We start from the raw sequence: 18533 nt of genomic DNA on the forward strand, positions 1-18533 counted from the left end.
TTACAATTCAATAGATACCTTCTGACTGAAGTTTATAATGTTCAAATCAAATAGTTTAGAAGCTAAGTTGTAGTTAAGTATGGTACATATTGTTGTTATACAAGTTGCAGTTTTCCATTCGCCCTCTTTCTGCTAAGTTGAAACTGTGGAAGTTCCCCCGTATAAATAGTTTCCGGAACATTTTGTCTTAAAGAGCTCCGAGCTACATTTTTTTCTACACAGATTTGATAAGAGGAGGAGACAAGTGTCTTATTATGGAGGGATGACAACACTCTTGGACAGTGGTAATGAACAAGAGTTTAGGCATGTGTAGAAATATGCAGTTCAACAGCTCTTTAGACCAGTTTCCTATCCAGTTGATCCTACATCACCCCAGATGATCAATAGTAGCAGTGCTATCAGGGGGACGGCTAGAGCATTTGCACACACATGCACTACTTTATATATTCAGCCTGTGCTCAGGCATTACTTTTTTTTTTACATACGTGTACTGGTTGTGGGCTACGTTCAAAGCAAATCAAGGCCTGCCTCTTGACAAGTCAAACTACAAAGAAAGAGATCAAAAACAGCATTGACTCTCATTCTCTTAATGCAGGATTTTAGAAATCACATGTCAAATGCAAATGTCCAGTCAGGCAGAGCTGAATTATTCAGTTTTTCCCCTTTTGTCTGGATGCGTTAACACATCTGAGTTAACGCAATTCTCAGAAAGGCAAAGCAGTGCTACTTCTGCTACTTGGGTGGAGTGATATGCTTGCAGCACCTGAGAAGCACCGGACAGAGAGTAGAAATGTTTTGATTTTCTGAGAATATAGTTCCCAGTTTATATACGGTTAGAAGATGGCTGTGTCTCATGTGACCTTGTTATTTGTACACACTGTGACTATACACATCACAACATGTAAATAGGAACATGTTGGCGTTATTTTGTCACTTTTTGGGAGCAGTAGCCTAGGAACCGATTACCTTCAGGATCCGTGCTAGGCTAAGCTACCGGTAGAGCCGTCGGAAAGAGTTACAACACGCACAGAGATGAGAAGGGTATGTATGGACTTATCGAACTCTGGGGGTTACGGTGAATAAGCTAAAGTCCCAATAAGTCGGCGTGTTCCTTTAAGAACAACCATACTCTAGTGCTTGGTTCATTCGCTCAGGTTTATCCTACCAACATTGTACATAATTTAAAGGTGCTCTAAGCAATGTCACACGTTTTTTAGGCTACATTTTTTGTCACATACAGTAAACATCTCCTCACTATCCGCTAGCTGCCTGTCCCCTGAACACACTGTTAAAAAAAAAAACGCGGCCTCTGTAGACAGCCCAGGTTCTACAAACAGCAACAAAAACAAACTTTGCCAACCTGCACTACGAAACATAACGTGTTCCAGCCAATAACCGACAAGAAGGATTTTGGGGGTGGGGGTTGGTGGGTTAGTGCGCGGAAGCACAGAAGGGAGAGGGAGGGGACGGGATGAGGAGGAGGGAGGGGCGAGCTAGCCTCTGTTTTGTTTGACAATACTTCAAACGTCAACAAGAAGTAACGTCACCCAACATCGCTTAGAGCACCTTTAAATGAACTAAGTCAATGGATCAGTTCTCACCATCACCCTCTACAAATAGCACCAACTCAAGCGTAGACAGATTGTAGTCACATCACTGGAGCCAGTGTAAATAAATGAGATCTGTGATTTTTATTTCATTTTACAACCCATTGGCATTTCTGTAATATAGAAAAGAATCTGGGGGAAAAATAACACTTAAAATGTAAATGGTTACATTAGTTTGCAGGGACTGGGAAGTAAAAGTAGGCATAAAGACAAAAACGCATCTTGCTTCTGATCTGATGTAATGATCCCTATTGTTGACATTACTTAAACCAAGTGGTCATTTACAGTCTGACATCAGTCATTACAAAACTGACTTACTTACTTTTTCTTAATACACTTTTGTTGTTGAGGTAAAGAGGAACACAAAAAGACATGCCATCAGAAAAGGGCACAGAAAACACGGGATGGAGTCATGTCCATAAAAAGAAGTTTATGAAATAGCCCACAGGATCTGAACATTTAGCAGGAAATAATAATATAAATAAATAAACAAAGGGGGATGCATTTGGCCTTGTAAGGAGGAAAGGTATTGATCGGGAGGGCAGTTCAAAGATGGTGGTAGTAATGGTGTCAGGGAAAGAAGAGGTTTTTTTCCACCATTCTTAGGCCGTATTAAAGCATACAAGTCTTTATATTAGGAAAGGGAAAGTTAGGAAACATTGGCAATATGTACTATTGTGAATAAAAACATGATACAAAAACAGACCCCTAAATGCTCTTACTGTAAAGATGTACAGTAATCAGTCAGTCAAGTTAGCTTAATTTACCTTTATGTTGAATCCACTTGTTCTCAAACGGCCGTAAGCACTTATGTGATTTCCTGTTTCCCAGAATGCCTTTGTGTCAACTAGGTGCTGCTTTCAAAACTGTCATTTAGATAAAATGAGCTCGCTGGTGTGCCTTGTCGACACTACAGTATCTCCTCGAGGCCACTAGGGGGCAGACAGGCGGACCGCAAATATGTCAGAAAATAAAGGAAAGCGTGTGCCACCAAGTTCCTTTTGGATCCGTGTGGTCATTGCAGCGACAACTACACTTAACAAATGGACCCAGGGTTGCAGCCAACGGCAGCGTTTATCTCGTCAAAGTGGAGTGTAAATAACACCCGGGGCAGGTTGAATGACAATGGTTGACTAAAGTGGATCATTGCCGTGCATGCAGTGTGCAACATAATCCTCAAGCAAGTGTGTGTGTGTGATCAGCTGGCTGAGCTCCAGTGTCAAGTGGCTTCCACGCTCTATAGAACTGTTTGAGCAGCTGCAAAAACCCAGGCAGCAAGTCAGCTGGCAGGGCATTATGCCACGGCTCGGGTCAAAGCTTAGTGTGTCAAAAAGTGTATGTGTTTGTGTGCTCATCAGAGCTTTGTTTTTACAACAGACAGATTTCTAACCGGTTATCACTGTTGGACTTTAAAACATAGCAGCTTACAGTTTTTTTTGAAATATCTGACCGCAAGACCAGTTGCTATTGTTCCATCGTCAACATTAGCATGGCACTTTGTAAGAACTAATCAACATTTCACTTTGAGGAGGTATACAGATATGCTTCTTCAGTTCAAACTGTGTGCAAATGCAGATGACGGAACAATCATTGACAGCACCAATGTTCTTCTCCCATCTCCCAACTTCAACACACAATACTCCCCACCCTGCCCCCCCACCGAAAATCCTCCTCCACATGTTTTGTTCCTCTAACTCCCTCTCCATCATTGCAGCTCCTTCATCCTGTTGAGGGCGGAGCCTGCCTGGAACCATTCGATCTGCGTCTCGTTAAAGGTGTGGTTCAGTTCCAGGGCCTCCTCGCTGCCGTCGCTGTGCTTCACGAGTGCGGTAAGAGGCTGGGGAGAACGAGAACAGGTTCTGATTGCAGACGCTTTTCTGTGACAGCTGTAGAAAGGTTAGGAGACGGCAGCAAACTGTAAGCGAGCGACTTTCCGTCTGTAATGTCCGCTTACCTTTCCTGGAGCGAAGGTTTTGAGTCCCCTGATGGAGATCGTGTCATCAGGGCGGATCTTGTCGTAGTCTGATGGATTGCTGAAGGTCAGTGGCAGCACGCCCTGCTTCTTCAAGTTAGTTTCTGACAGGAGGGAGACATGTTGGTTATTTGAGAGAATGAATGGTGAGGTGTTAAGATTTCACACACAGTCTTCACTTCAGGTAAAAACCACACATTTCTTTACATAAGTTCAGGAAAAACTACAAAAAAAATCACTGGACATTGCCCAAAATGGGCCGTCAAAGACTTCTCTTCACATTAGGGCTGAACGATTTAAAAAAAAAAAATCTAACTGCGATTGTTTTTCAAAAATATTGCCATTGCGATTTAATATGCGATTAATTAAGCTCTTTGTCTTCTGTATTATTCAACAAAGACAAGCAATAAATCATTGTATAGTATGAACAACACAAGATTAGATAGATTAAACAAACTGTTCTTTCCTGGAGGCCAGGCCTGTATGTGATGATGAAATCAGGTGATGCATGAATTTATATGAATGACTTGATCTTTTATTTAACTACTTCAGTCACAGTAGTATATTGAGCACTGACCAAGCCTGGTGGAAACATTCATATGAAAGTCAGAAACAAATCACAAACTAAAGTGCAGATTACAGAAATATAAAAACAAATATGTGGCTTTACCACACTTAGTAGTATTTAGATTATTTAATTATTATTTACTGTAATAAACATATGTAAACATGTGGATTGCACTTTTTAAACACTGTCTTTGAACTTTACTAGACAGTTAAATAAGTAAAAATATAGTATATACACAACGGTGTATTTTTTTTTACAGCGCACACAGAGGAGCTGCCCCCAGCCCCCCCCTCCCCTCATGAAGTTGCGTTCCGCGTGCATGACAGCGTCAACGTTGCACTCAGAGACAGAGAGGCTACCGTTTAGGTCAGGTAAACCCGGTTCCTTTTAAGGATTCGGGTTATTCTGAGTCACTCACTAAACTGAACCGGGTTGTGCGAGTCAGTTGAATCACTTGAGTCAGTATTGCTAAAATCGCCAAGGAAACTCAGTCCTACTGCGCACACCCACTCGCCACCTCATGCAGCTGCTCACAGGAGAACCATTTAGTCACGGAAAAGAAAGCATTTTGAGCCAGACTGTTTATTTATTGTCTAAGCCGAAGCAATATTTGGCTTTCACAGTAGACATAGAAACAGGAACGGAGAAATGCCCGTAGTGAATACATTATTATACATTGTATGTTATTTCAGAAGTGAAGAATTTTGTTGTTGATTTGCTTTACCCTGAGCTCGAGGAGAGACTTCAGTCGCTCGTTTGAATGAATCAGATCCACTCATGACAACGTAGCCGGCTGATTCGCGGGATTGGCTGACTCGCGCGAGCATCGACAACTCACGAGTCACCGAGGACTCACGAGTCATCGAGGGCTGGTGACTCCTCGAGTGAATCCCATGGTCTGCGAGCTTCCGGCTCTGAGTCTGCGGGTCGGACTGTCTCTCTGCTCACTCAGTCGCTTGAGTTGACTTCTGGAGTTGTTGTTGTTGCAAACGAAATTGTAAGTTATAAAGCTTTTTGCAGCTAAGATGGCTAGGACTAGTAGTAGCTAATGTTGCAAGAGGTTTGTGTGTGGCGCTGTTATCATTTTAGATTGAATTGTAGTAGGACTCAACTGAACCGGGTTAATGATACTAGAGACTCGCGATTCGTGAGTCAATTTAAAGACTCGGGTTAGAGTGCAGACTGATTTGCTCTCGCGAGTCACGTGACCAAATCGCAGCCTTTGCGATTAGGAAATCGCGTTTTAACATATCGCGATATTATTGCAAATGCGATTAATCGTTCAGCCCTACTTCACATACTGAATTTTACGACAGTACTGTCCATTTTCAGCAGTTATTGTGCAGTACCGTGAATTCTGGCGAAGCTCTTGACAATTATGGCTTTTCCTCCCAGATGTCTGGGCTCCAACGCAGCGTGCTCTCTGCTGGAGCCCTCACCGTAGTTGTCATCTCCCACCACAACCCAGGACACACTGTTGGCCTACACACACACACAGACAAGGATGGAAGGAGTGTTAAGCCGGTGTAGTGTTTACAGCATTGTTCACCTGCACCACGCAACACAAGACGGATGTATCGAACGTGATCAGGCTGTCTTGCTTTAATTATATTCCCCACAGCAACTGTGTGTGAACTGTTGGGAAAAAGCAATACAAAGTAGTGGTGTGCTGTCAAAGAGCAGCTTTGGCAGCAAAAATCCAGTACCTGCACCCTTTCCCCTCTGCAGTCCTCACCTTGTAGTGACGGGCCACATCGGGGACCTGTCCATACTCCCCTGTCAGGTAGTTCTTAATCTTGTTGATGGCATCGTTCTCGCTGTTGACTGCGCCGATCAGCATGTTGTTGGAGATGTTATCCAGGTGGCCGCGGAACTTCAGCCAAGGTCCGGCAGCGCTGATGTGGTCTGTGGTGCATTTGCCCTTCACCTGTGGAGACGGGGAACGGCAAAATATTAAAAAGATTTCAACTCTAAATACAGCCACAGTGAGAACATTTAAAGATGCAACGGGGGGGGGGGCTGCAGACCTTGATGAGGACCTTCATGTCCTCGAGATCACCGCCACACCATTTTCCAAAGGGCTCCAGCAGCTGTAGTCGGTTGCTTGTAGGGCTGACGTCCACCTTAACGCTGGAGCCGTCAGGGGGAGGGTGCTGGTAGGTGTCCTGGCCCGGGTCAAAGTCTTTGGCAGGTAGTTCATCTCCGTTGGGGGGGTCCAGCTTGAACTTCTCGCCGTTGGCGGCTGTGAGGTAATCCGTCTCTGGGTTGAAGTTTAATGTGCCGGCGATTGCGAGTGCAGTGACAATCTGAGGAAGAAAAAGGAGATGAGGGGCGTTTAGCGTGAAAAAATGGAAACCTGTGCTAATCATTCAGTGGTGCGGATTTGGAACGTGGAGTTTACCTCAGGGGAGGTAACAAAGGCGTGTGTTGCAGGGTTAGCGTCATTCCTGGCAGTGAAGTTTCTGTTGAAGGAGGTGACGATCGTGTTCTTCTCTCCCTTTTTCACATCCTGCCTGAATGCAAAACACAACATATATATTTTAACTTAATGCTACATTGTGTAAGAATTTCTCCCATCTAGCGGTGAAATTGTGTATGACAACCAACTGAATATTACTTTCTAGCCCCTCCCATTCCAAGCGCATTTTAACTCCTATGCTGGCCAAACCCGAAATTAGCTTTTAGTATCTCCATCGTTTACACGCAGCTGTTCTAGCCACTCCAATATTAACTTGGGTCTTGTTGCTTTGCCGTTTTAATTCTCTTTTTCTCTTCCTTGGCGACTCCATTACATGTCCTCGAGAATAGGCGTGATCCTCCATCTTCAACAGGCTTTCAAATCTGCCGGCAGTGGCGAATCATTTCCCGGCTGGCATTCGTCACGGTGCCACTGAGTGTAAAAGCGCGAAAGGCAGAGGTATGTCCCTCTTTGGCTAGTGTATTTTAAAGATGGAGGCGCAACATGGTGGCCGTCATTCGAGTGACTCGCCCGTATGTCGTCTGAATGATTCTGAATGGCAGTGTCAATGATTAGCTGGTGGAAGTAATTACACATGAATGAGCACATATCTGTGAAAGCACTAAGGGGTTTTTGCTAAGACTCAACAAAAAAAAAAAATTACACAATGTAGGTTTAAAGAAAACACAAGTTCTATTGAACTATTTGGACACTTTAAGTCATGACACAAGACCCTACCTGTCCCACTGTCCAATGCAGGGTCCACATGCGTTGGCCAGGACCACGCCTCCAACATCACCAAGAATCTTTGACTACAGGAAGACACAAACACATTTGAGCTTTGACATCACCCAGAGATACATCAACAGTAGAGAGGGAGGTGCAACCACACTGCCACACTCACATATCCATCTCTTTCAATGGTAGCACGGATCTGCTCCGAGCCGGGGGTGACTGTGAACTGCGCTTTGCACGTCAGGCCTTTATCCAAAGCCTGCTTGGCCACAGAGGCAGCGCGGCCCATGTCCTCGTAGCTGGAGTTGGTACAGCTGCCGATCAGACCTAAAAAAAAAAAAAAAAGAAAATGAGAAAAGGAGCCAGATGGTATCTCAGAGAGCAACTCGCTGTTCATTTTCATGCACATGAAATGTAGCGAGGTCAATAGCAGGAGTACGACTAAAGCTGTGCAGCCTTTTCTATCTTGGTTCAGTTCTTACCAACTTTAACCTCCAGCGGCCAGCCGTTCTTCTCAGCAATAGCACCTACTTCAGACACCGGGTGAGCCAGGTCAGGGGTGAAGGGTCCATTAATGTGGGGCTTCAGCTAGAGAAACCGGTAACACAACGTTCAAGGAACTCACTTATTCTCAAATAAACCTAACTCTGTGCCTGGAGCTGCCAAGTAAACTTCTCATGTATGCATACATTTTGCAGCGTATTCATGTTTAATTATAATGTCGCAATGTGTACAAGAAGTAGAGCAGAATTCTGGTTGGAGATGTTTCCAGCATTGGTAACAAACACTAATCTGTCATATTTGCAGTATTCCCATGAAGACCAGGAGGCAACAACTCATAAAATCCCTGATTTTACAGTACTAAGCAGAAGTATTTAAAAAAAAAAAAAAAAAGTCTCAGTCCAGGATAAAAAAAATAAAATAAAAAAAAAAATAAATATATATATATATATATAGTATAATTAAAGTACAGTATAAAAAGTGTGGTTTCTAATAAGCTGTAAAAAAAGAAAAAACTATCTAATGGAAATAAAAACTATAAACTATTTTAAAAATAAAAACAGATAAAAGGGCAGACCTGGTCCAGATTGAGCTCGATGAGCTCGTCATACTCGCAGCCTTCATCTGGTACCAACGAGTCGGAGTAATCATCAGCCAGGGCAGCGATCTCTGGAAAAGAAACGTGAGCCTAAGTGTCGAGACTAACAAGCAGGTAGATTTGCTTCACTCACCATCCAAGAAAACAATGGTAATCTATTGAGTGGCTGGTGAAATTTTCAACATTCACTAGCCATTTGGCTGTTGGACGAAAAAGTTATTTTTGAACCCTGCTAACAAGACACCAAGCTTTCATTTACAACAGGCCGGTTTTCCCTCGTCTCTGTCAGTATGAAAAAAACATTAGATAAAATTATAGTGATGTGGCCAAAGCCCTAAACATACGTGCACGTCCAGTCTTCTCCAGGTAGGTCCTCATGCGGTGGTTGTAGGGGAACACTGAGGTCGTGGCTCCAATCTCTGCTCCCATGTTGCAGATGGTGGCCATTCCTGGTAGGGGTGCGTGATATATCGACACAATATCGTTATCGCAATATCACGTTGTGCAATATTATATCAAAAGGGGTTGCAATATTTTATTTATATTGTGGAGCGCTGCGTCCCGTCCGTTGGCTGTGTGGCTTAGTTGTTTTTGATTAAGAGGCCGCTTGAAACGCTATAATGATCATGTTTCATTGGTCAGTTACCGTGCCACTTGCACATGTTAGTACACGTCAGCGCACGGGGCCACTACGTGACAAACCCTATGGAGCGTACCACGTGTGTGTGTATTTCGACAGAGTGACAGTGTAAGTGAAGAAATTGATAGAGACAACTAAACGAAACGAATCAGAGAAGAGAAAGAAAAGTTGTGTCCTGTTCTCTTTATTTATTTTATACTGCACAACTAGTAAAACATGTCCTGTTCTGTAGACATGGTCCCTTTTTATGTATTCATGTTGTACCAGTCAGTCAGTTGAAAAAAATCCTTGTGTTGTATTTGCCATGAATCTATTTTGATGCGTTTTCCCATAACTTTTGTAATTTTACATACGTTTAAAAATATCAAAATTAATATTGAAATCGCAATATTCATAATCGATATCGCAATATCACATTTTGTCAATATCGTGCAACCCTAATTCCTGGGCAGAATGAAACCCACACATCACACAACTAAACCAATGAATAATTTGTATGTGCAACAGCTGAGAAGCAAAAAAAAAAAAAAAAAAAAAAAAAAAACGTCAACGTGCAATGAAGTCAAGTTTTAACTCACCAGTGCAGGAAATGGAGTCAACTCCTGGTCCGTGGTACTCTACGATGGCTCCGGTGCCTCCCTTCACTGTCAGGATGCCGGCCACCTTCAAGATGACATCCTTAGGCGACGTCCAACCTGAGAGGGTACCGGTCAACTTCACGCCAATCACCTTTGACAAAGAGATCGGGGAGTTAATTGCGGTGAGGTGAAGTTCAGAGGTGGATAGAAAAACAACTACTGTTACCGAAGAAGGAAAACACGGAACATTTCGGATAAGGGCGACGGGGGAAAACAAGACGGTCCGAGAAGACACAGACGGGAGAATGTATTGGATCCTGCTAACCTTGGGGCACTTGAGCTCCCAGGCGATTCCTGCCATGACATCTACAGCGTCTGCTCCTCCAACGCCGATGCAGATGGAACCAAGCCCTCCGCCGTTTGGTGTGTGGGAATCCGTGCCGATCAGCATCACTCCTGGGTAGGCGTAATTCTCTAGGATGATCTGTTTGGAAAGGAAATCTGAACGTTAGGGTTGGGTACCGTTCACATTTTTACCGGTGCCTGAAATTCGGTTCCGGTACCCAACGGTACCTTTTTTCGGTACTTTCCTTCTGTAATAACAAAAAATTTATTTCAAATATTTATTTCAAATTGTACACATTGTATACAACACCTCCCCTCCCAAACCCGTCCCTACAACCTATTAAATCAAATAATTACTTATTTCTTACACTGCACTGTACATTTTATTTTCATGTATTTGCATCTTATTCTATTTTAGCCTGTTTAACTGCTCTTTAATGTTTTATGTAAAGCACTTTGAATTGCCTTGTTGATGAAATGTGCTATAGAAATAAAGTTGCCTTGCCTTATAACCTCCAGCCTGTCAGTCTATCACCAGGGCACAGAGAACACTGTCTGCCTGTCTCAGAGGAAGTGTAACGGCACCGCGACCGCTTTTGGCTCACCATTATATTATATTATATTGCAGAGAACGCTGTCTGCATGAAGTTCTGAAAAGCGTAACCACACTTGCAATCACTTTACCGTGACTCAATTTGACTTGAGGTGATGCGTTTCAATTAGCGCGAAAATTTATGCTGAGGAGGTGAAACAATGGCTGGCACTGGAGGACTTATTTTATTTCTTTGTTCCAACTTCCAAGTGTCCTACAGCCTACGTTAGTCATGAATAAATCATGTTAAAAAAATGTATAAATGGCTCATTCTTGACAAAAGGCAAAAGAGCTGTGTGCGTGCGCTCATTTGAATAATGTCGGGCTGTAAACGGGTTCGGCCTTTTAAAAAGCTGTCAATCAAAATGTACTTGTCGGGCTCGGGCCTAACTTTTAAGGCCTGATTACATCTCTACTCGGTAGTACCGACGAGTTCGGTACCCAACCCTACTGAACGTTAGCGTGCTAAAATTACAGTGGCTTTGTCGTTTCAGGGCACCGCATCCAAACTTTAAGCATGAATACCTGATGGATGATTCCAGAGCCTGGTTTCCAGAAGCCAACTCCATACTTTGCCCCAGCGCTGGACAGGAATTTGTAGACCTCATGGTTGACTTCCTAGGATGAGAACCACGATGACAATACGATGCACGTTAACAAAGATATTACTTTTGAGACATTCGTTTTGATTACTGTAAACAACTAAGAGCCGTCACCTTTGCTCTTGCCAGATCCTGCACTCCTCCGGTCTGGGCCTCGATCAGGTGGTCACAGTGGATGGTGGAGGGCACGGCTACCTTCGGCAGGCCGCTGCTGATGAACTGGAGCATCGCCATCTGGGCCGTGGCGTCCTGCATGGCCACGCGGTCAGGACGCAGCCGCAGGTACGTGCGACCGCGGTCGATCTCCTGGTTGTGGGGGTCATCGAGGTGGCCGTATACGATCTTCTCTGACAGGGTGAGTGGCCGGTTGAGTCTGCACAGAAAAATAAAAAAAAACAGCATTTTATTAGTAGTAGGGTGCTGCGGCATCAGACAAAGTTTCAGGGAAACAGGGAACACGTCAGACATTGAGAACACAGGTACATTATAGAAAAAAATAAATTGTGTGGCCGGGTTGGGGTCAGTGGGTAGAGCAGGCGCACTTATGCTTCGAGGCTTATGCCTCAATTCAGAGTTCCAGGGTTCGAGTCCGACCTGAGACGATTTCCTGCATGCCTTCCCCCTCTCTCTCCCCTTTCTCACCTAGCTGTCCTATCAATTAAAAGGTGGAAAAGCCCAAACAATAATCTGATGCACAAAAAAAGATAATGCACTGTGAGTCACGCTGACTGACGAAAGTTGGTAAAGGCTGCTACAATGATGACAAACTGTGGTAAAGGAAAAACAAACACTAGACATCAAACAGCAAATATAGAGTAGATTAGGAGAGTGCTGACCTTTTTCGCACAATGTCAATGTTGGATTGGAGCCTCTCATAATTGACGAAGGAAGTGGGCTCGAAGCGGCTCATAGACACCTCGGCCTTGGCTCTGTAAGCTGCTGATACATGCAGGCGCCGTGCCCCATGGCCCAGAGCCAGCTGGAGACAACAACAACAACATACAAGTATGGTGAGAATAATTACAGAGCTGTGGACAAAACCAGACACACTGTTGTAAATTCCACAGTGCTGTCCCACATACAGAATGTACGTATTTGAAAGGTAAGATTAGCACTCGCTCAAAAACGGCTTTGAAAATGTTTGTATCAATTTTGTATTTTTTGGAAAGTCTTTTTGAAATAAAGCAGAAGGAGCAAAATGAGAAAATGTACCTAAAATCGTGTTGATATGGAAACATGACTTCAATTATGTCCCCCCCCTTGAGCTGGGCACTTATTAACCCATAAACTCACTCCAGTTACTAATGGGTGATTGTAAAGCATGGTATCACCAGAAGATAGTAGACTCCCTCAAAATAGATTAAAAAAAAAGTACGTTATCAAATATGAAACCCGAAAGAACAACAAACTGTCAGACAACTTAAGGTCTCCAATGACCAATGTGTGTTAAAGATTAGCCATCATTCAGTGAAAGAACTGACAGTGAGCAGCTGAACCTACAGCCATTAACCAGCTGACTTTTGGTGTCAGGTAGCTGGTAGCAAAGAGTTCTCTCATTCATTGGAGTGCTGTCAAGTCAATTCAAGAGTTAATATATAAATATCAATTGGAAATCCAAGTATGGTGCAGGTACATCAATCACAATCAAACCTAGGCTGGGAAGTCTATTACTTTCTATTGGTGTAAAGCTGATATGGTATTTTTAGATGGGATGCACAGAGGTTTTTTTTTTACTAAAGTAATACTGCAGAGCTTTTACTGGCTCAATATCCTCCAATGCCAGCTGAAAATGACAGTTACTCAGTCCAATGTGTGTGAATGTTTGTAAAATGATAATATGATTTTACAAACATACAAAGACAGTTCATTATATCTACATCAGAAGATGTTCTGATTTAATTTTATTCCTACATCATATAGCCATCAAAGCTTGAATAGAGCTCAATTAGAGCTCACTTTGGGTTCAGATATTAGAGTTTAGACACCAGGTGGTCCGTTATTATTAGGTCAGCTGTATACATCTTAATAGCACACTGCTGTTAAAGGACATATGACATAACGTTACACCCTGTCAACTTTACAACAGACTCTCTCTTGGAGCAATTGCACCAAAAAAAGAGACGGGCAGCAAGAGAGTGTTTGCTGTATTATTTGCTATAATTTAACAATATTCTGTGTTTTCCACGCTGGTCACCTCTGTGTCTGCTGGGAGCTCTAACCTTGTGGTTAACCTTGCTTTTAAACACACCAAGCTCCATTTCTAAAGCTAACCTAGCTCTGTTCATTTAAGGAATGATGATATAGGTAATGAGTTTTTGCAAACGGAGACATTAGGCATGTTTTATTAAGCCAGTGCAAAGCTAGTCGGTGCCCACTGGATGCGTTCAGTGCAGTCAGGACACGATGACCTGGCCAACGAGCCGGTGACCGTTTCACAGCTTATTTATTCACAGCAGCCGCTCTTAAAGCTTTAATTAGGTCAGGTTAACACTTCAAAGGATTTGTTTAATGTAAGATAGCAAGATGACATCCTTCACTGATTTATAAATATAGTAGAATTAGCCAATTTTCATCTCTTACCTGGAGCCGGGCGACAGTGAGACAGTAGGTTGCCATTTTGTTCACTGACAAAGATGTGTCGGTCAGTGGTGACGTCACGAATTTATAAGCCGCGGTCTCGCAGGTCCTTGAAGGACAAAATATGTACAGTAGTTTGACTTTTATTCAGATTGTTAACAAAATGTAATTTAAACTTCTGTTTATCACTCTAGTATAGTCTAGTAGTATAGTTTATGTCGTTTGTACATATATACTGACATTCCAACCATGCAAGATAGCATTTTAATATATGATTGACTTTTATAAAACTGAAAGGATCTTGAAAAGAAGAGGCGTGGCAGTTTAAAATGTATTTCTACTTTTTATTTATAAAGATATAATTCTTGCACAGCCAGTACTGTATACTGAAAAACAATTAATATATTGTATTTTTTGTTAAAATATAAAAAAAGAAAGTAAAATATAATATTAAGTTCTTTTAATACATCCATGAGCAAGACAGAGTCGATAATCATCTTCTGATAGGAGCCGCTAGGTGGCGGTACTTGGTAATGGGCCTCCTCTTACTAAGTTTACCGGTCAAAGGTGAAAGTTGAACCAAATCAGCAGCGCTCGCCTTACGTTAGCCAACTATGGCTAAACATCATCCAGATTTGATCTTTTGCAGAAAACAAGCCGGTGTCGGTATGTTTAAGCTTATTTTTTTTTTATTTCACACTTTTTTTAGCACTGTTCTTTTTGTTGCTGCTGGGGGTCTTTTATTGTTGTTTTGCTCGAGATAACGCTAGCTGCCATGCTAACGGTAGCAGCATGGATTTCATTGAAAGAATGTTAGCCATGGTGTTGAGTTTAGAAACGTTTGCAGGTCTGTCGCTGACTAATGTTAACAGTTTGACGGAGCATTATTTCACGGTATTTAATAATGGGTTGTACTGTAACATATGAGGAAGTAATATGCTATTCGCTCTAATGAACTGTTAGCCAGCCTGGCAACACTGACTGACTGACTGCTTTGTTTATATTCCTCAGCTATCGGAAGGCTTTGCGAGAAATGTAAGTATTTCCTCCTATTATTAATATCACAAAGTATGTGTTTCCCCCTCTAAGCTTAAAGTGATTCATAAATGATCTTTATGAGTTTGTTTTTCCTTACCTTTGCATCTGTTTCAGTAACGTTAGGTCTGCATAAGCAAATAGATAGATTTTTATTGATCCCAAAAATGGGAAATTACAGTGTTACAGCAGCAAAATATCAGACACGCAGCACACATACAGAATATTCATGAAATAATAGGATACAATATACATGAAATAATAATAGGATAGAATACAAGAACAAATATTTAAAATATATAGAAGTTGGGAATAAAAATGTACAATTACTTAACTAGTATTGATAAAGATGTAGATAAACTATTGTGCAAGTTGCACTTAGTGCAGTTGTGATAATCACCTTCAAAATCCAATCATGGTTTCCTAGCTAAAAAGAAATATTGGTTCATGTCTTTATATATATATATATATATATATATATATATATATATATATATATATATATATATATTTCTAACCTTATGTACTAATATACTTTCTTCCACGTTGTTGTTAAACCTTTTGACATTCATACAAGCATGTGATTACTCAGTAAGCACTTGAGTCCTGCTGCAGGGATTGATTATTTGATGGACTGAAACTGAGTTCTCGTTTTTGCAATCAGTGTAGCAATATTTCAAGCAAAGATGGGTTGTAAATTGCCTCATCAAACAGATTACATGTAATTACATTACAAAGATTTGCAGCTGTGAAATATTTCAATGATGCATTCTCTCAACTTTGATTTAGTTGCAGTGGTTGTTGAACTATGGTGGAGGCTGTGTTAGTCTGTTACAAATAATATCTTTTATTTGCTTATATTTCCCACATAATTGAATGCCTCCCCTTATTTTCTCAATCAATTCTCTCTCTCTCTCTCCCTCTCTCTCTCTCTCTCTCTCTCTCTCTCTCTTGTCCCCGCTCCTCTTAGGTGATGGAAAATGTGTCATCTGTGATTCCTATGTGAGGCCGTGCACGCTGGTGCGCATCTGTGATGAGTGTAACTACGGCTCCTATCAGGGACGCTGCGTCATCTGCGGAGGCCCCGGAGTATCTGATGCCTACTACTGTAAAGAGTGCACCATCCAGGAGAAAGATGTGAGTGTCCTTAAGCACACTTCACTTCTTTTTTCTTTTTTTTCCCCCCATCTGTCACAGAAAAGAGCCTGTATAAGGATTTAAGCAGGCCATGTTTGTGAGATTTTTGTTCTCTTGCATTACTTACTATTGATGTTTTTTAAACAGGCTTTTTCTGTTTCCTTTACAGCGGGATGGCTGTCCTAAGATTGTGAATTTGGGCAGCTCTAAAACGGATCTGTTTTATGAAAGGAAGAAGTATGGCTTCAAGAAGAGGTGAAGACACCACGGCCCAGTTCTTGTTTTTAGTTTTTCAGTTTTTGCAGATTTTCTTTCAAACCTCAAGAAACATTTTTTTGACTTGCCAATAAAACTCTGTTTTATATTTCTGTCTTGATGTCCCTCTGTTTTAAAAGTTAAAATAGGCAAGAACATTTCTGGGCATGCTGCCTATATGCTCGCACAGTGCTTGATAATGATCAGTCACTAATTTGACTAATTTACTTCAGAGACAAACGTGCGTCACTTTGTAACACACGTTATAATGCTCGCCTAGCTGCTAGCGTGGCACGCCCTCATACTCTGCTTCTGACTGGTTAGTAGAGCTGTAATCGGGCCTTCAAAGTTAGGCCCGAGCCCGACAAGTACATTTTGATTGACAGCTTTTTAAAAACCCGAACCCGTTTACAGCCCGACATTATTCAAATGTGCGCACGCACACAGCTCTTTTGCCTTTTGTCAAGAATGAGTCATTTATAATTTTTTTAACATAATTTATTCATGACTAACGTAGGCTATAGGCCACTTGGAAGTTGGAACAAAGAAATAAAAGTAAGTCCTCTGTAACATCGTAACATCGCAGCAAGTTTTCCACACCTCAGACTTTGCTTTCTTTGCCGGTGCAACAAAAACGTAATCGCCAGATGCCAGCCTCCGTTTCACCTCCTCAGAATCCATTTTCACGCTAATCGAAACACATCACCTGACCGCTCATTTACTGCACAACCCGGAGCGCAAGAAAAGATCTTCAGCTCTACTGGCTAGTAGTCCTTACCTAGCTACTGCGCATGTGAGATTCCCAACAAAGATGGAACAGAAGTGAGATGTCTCACTCTGTAGCTAAAACAGAGAGCTCAACACACAGGGGGAAAAGAGGAGCTGCAGCAATGTGCAGTACAACAACAATATGGTGTTTTTTGAAAATTAAACCATGTAATGTAATAATGTATGAACCTGAAAATGAGCACTTTAATATCATGAGTATACTCTCTACAACCTTTACATGTCCTGCCAAGATGAATGAATTACAGTCCCAAAAACTATGATAATATTTGGCATTCACAAAATCACATTATCTCCAGCAAGTTAAGTCCTCTTTGTTTTTTGTCTTCTATGGAATAAAAAAGCGTATCACATTCTTCCAGCAATAATCTCTCCACTTCAGAAAGGCAGTTGTTTGCCACTGGATTGTGCATAAATACTTTCATGCTTTCTCTATCAATGTTAAAATGCATCATTGCTCCCATTTCTTCTTTCACATATCCTGTAGAGATTACTTTCTGGTTCAAAAATCCATTGTAGAAATAAATTCTGTTAGGCTTTGTGATCCATAAGCTGAGTAAAATGCATTCATTTTGCCCTTCTTTTGTGTTTCTTCTACATCCACCTATGATTACTCGAAAAATGTACAATATGTACAAATGTAAACTATCTATACAAATCCTTTGTTATCTTCTTATCCAGTTATCTTGATTTGAAAATCTTGAAGTTCCCCATTAGTCATACCAGTACTTTACGCAGAGAGAGCACTTGTGGCCCAATTTTTCTACCAGAGTATACCGGGTAAAATCAGTGTCATATGCACACCATGTCAGAAACCTTTCTACAGTTTTTAGATTCAACCTTTTTATCACATCATTCCATATTTTCTGTAGACTGATCCAATGGGTTGTCCTCATTCTCATATCTTGAATTGGGGTATTGTCTGTCAGAGCAGTCTCAATATCTTTCAATTGTTAAATTCATGCTCTTGTTGGGCGGCCCGGTGATAGTCCCTCAGGCATGGCAGTGCTAAACCACCCTTTCTTCTTGGCAGTTGGAGAGTGTTATAGCTCCTCTTTGTTTTTTGCCCTGCAGAAGGTACTTTGATTTAAGTCTATCTCACTCCACAGATTGCTTATCTGGAATATCAACAGGCAAAGGTTTAAACAGATACAAAAGTCTTGGTCATAAGTTGAATTTAGAGATTTAGGAGATAGTTGATGGGTCTGTCCAAATCTTTCAGCAGAAACACCCTGAGATATTTCATTGATTCTGCCTGCCATTAAAGCTTATAATCAGACTTTATGTAATCAGGAGGGTCTTATTTATAAACTAGCACCTTGGTCTTCTGTACATTTAATTTATACCTTGACAAAGATCCAAAAACTAGAAGTGATTTCATTAAATTGGAAGAGAGAAAGAGGGGTCACTCAATTAAATCAGGACATCAGTGGTTCGATGAACAATGCAAAGGGGACTTTAATAGTGAAACTAATTGTTAAATGCTCATTACTTTTAATTCTAGCAGATGACTTATCATATCAATTCTTGATAATACTTATAGCTTC

At 41.5% G+C, this 18533-nt stretch overlaps 2 protein-coding genes across 2 annotated transcripts; one reads left to right on the forward strand and one right to left on the reverse strand.

Moving 5' to 3' along the window:
* Window positions 1-1672: 1672 nt before the first annotated feature.
* aco2 (aconitase 2, mitochondrial) lies at window positions 1673-13827 on the reverse strand. The gene is made up of 17 exons (XM_078279269.1): window positions 13777-13827; window positions 12033-12175; window positions 11311-11569; window positions 11120-11212; window positions 9983-10141; window positions 9658-9808; window positions 8784-8888; window positions 8419-8510; window positions 7823-7928; window positions 7510-7667; window positions 7344-7417; window positions 6549-6660; window positions 6175-6453; window positions 5883-6074; window positions 5497-5629; window positions 3562-3683; window positions 1673-3444 (listed from the first exon to the last, which is right to left on the reverse strand). Exons 1-17 carry the CDS (start codon window positions 13810-13812, stop codon window positions 3313-3315), a joined length of 2346 nt encoding a protein of 781 aa, XP_078135395.1. The 5' UTR covers window positions 13813-13827; the 3' UTR covers window positions 1673-3312.
* A 487-nt stretch (window positions 13828-14314) lies between these two features.
* phf5a (PHD finger protein 5A) lies at window positions 14315-16309 on the forward strand. Its single transcript, XM_078278726.1, has 4 exons — window positions 14315-14439; window positions 14785-14808; window positions 15779-15945; window positions 16115-16309. The coding sequence occupies exons 1-4, from the start codon at window positions 14388-14390 to the stop codon at window positions 16202-16204; spliced, it is 333 nt and encodes a 110-aa protein (XP_078134852.1). The 5' UTR covers window positions 14315-14387; the 3' UTR covers window positions 16205-16309.
* Window positions 16310-18533: the final 2224 nt, after the last annotated feature.

The sequence above is a fragment of the Sander vitreus genome, chromosome 21, assembly GCF_031162955.1.
Source record: "Sander vitreus isolate 19-12246 chromosome 21, sanVit1, whole genome shotgun sequence".
In the NCBI taxonomy this organism is placed as follows: domain Eukaryota; kingdom Metazoa; phylum Chordata; class Actinopteri; order Perciformes; family Percidae; genus Sander; species Sander vitreus.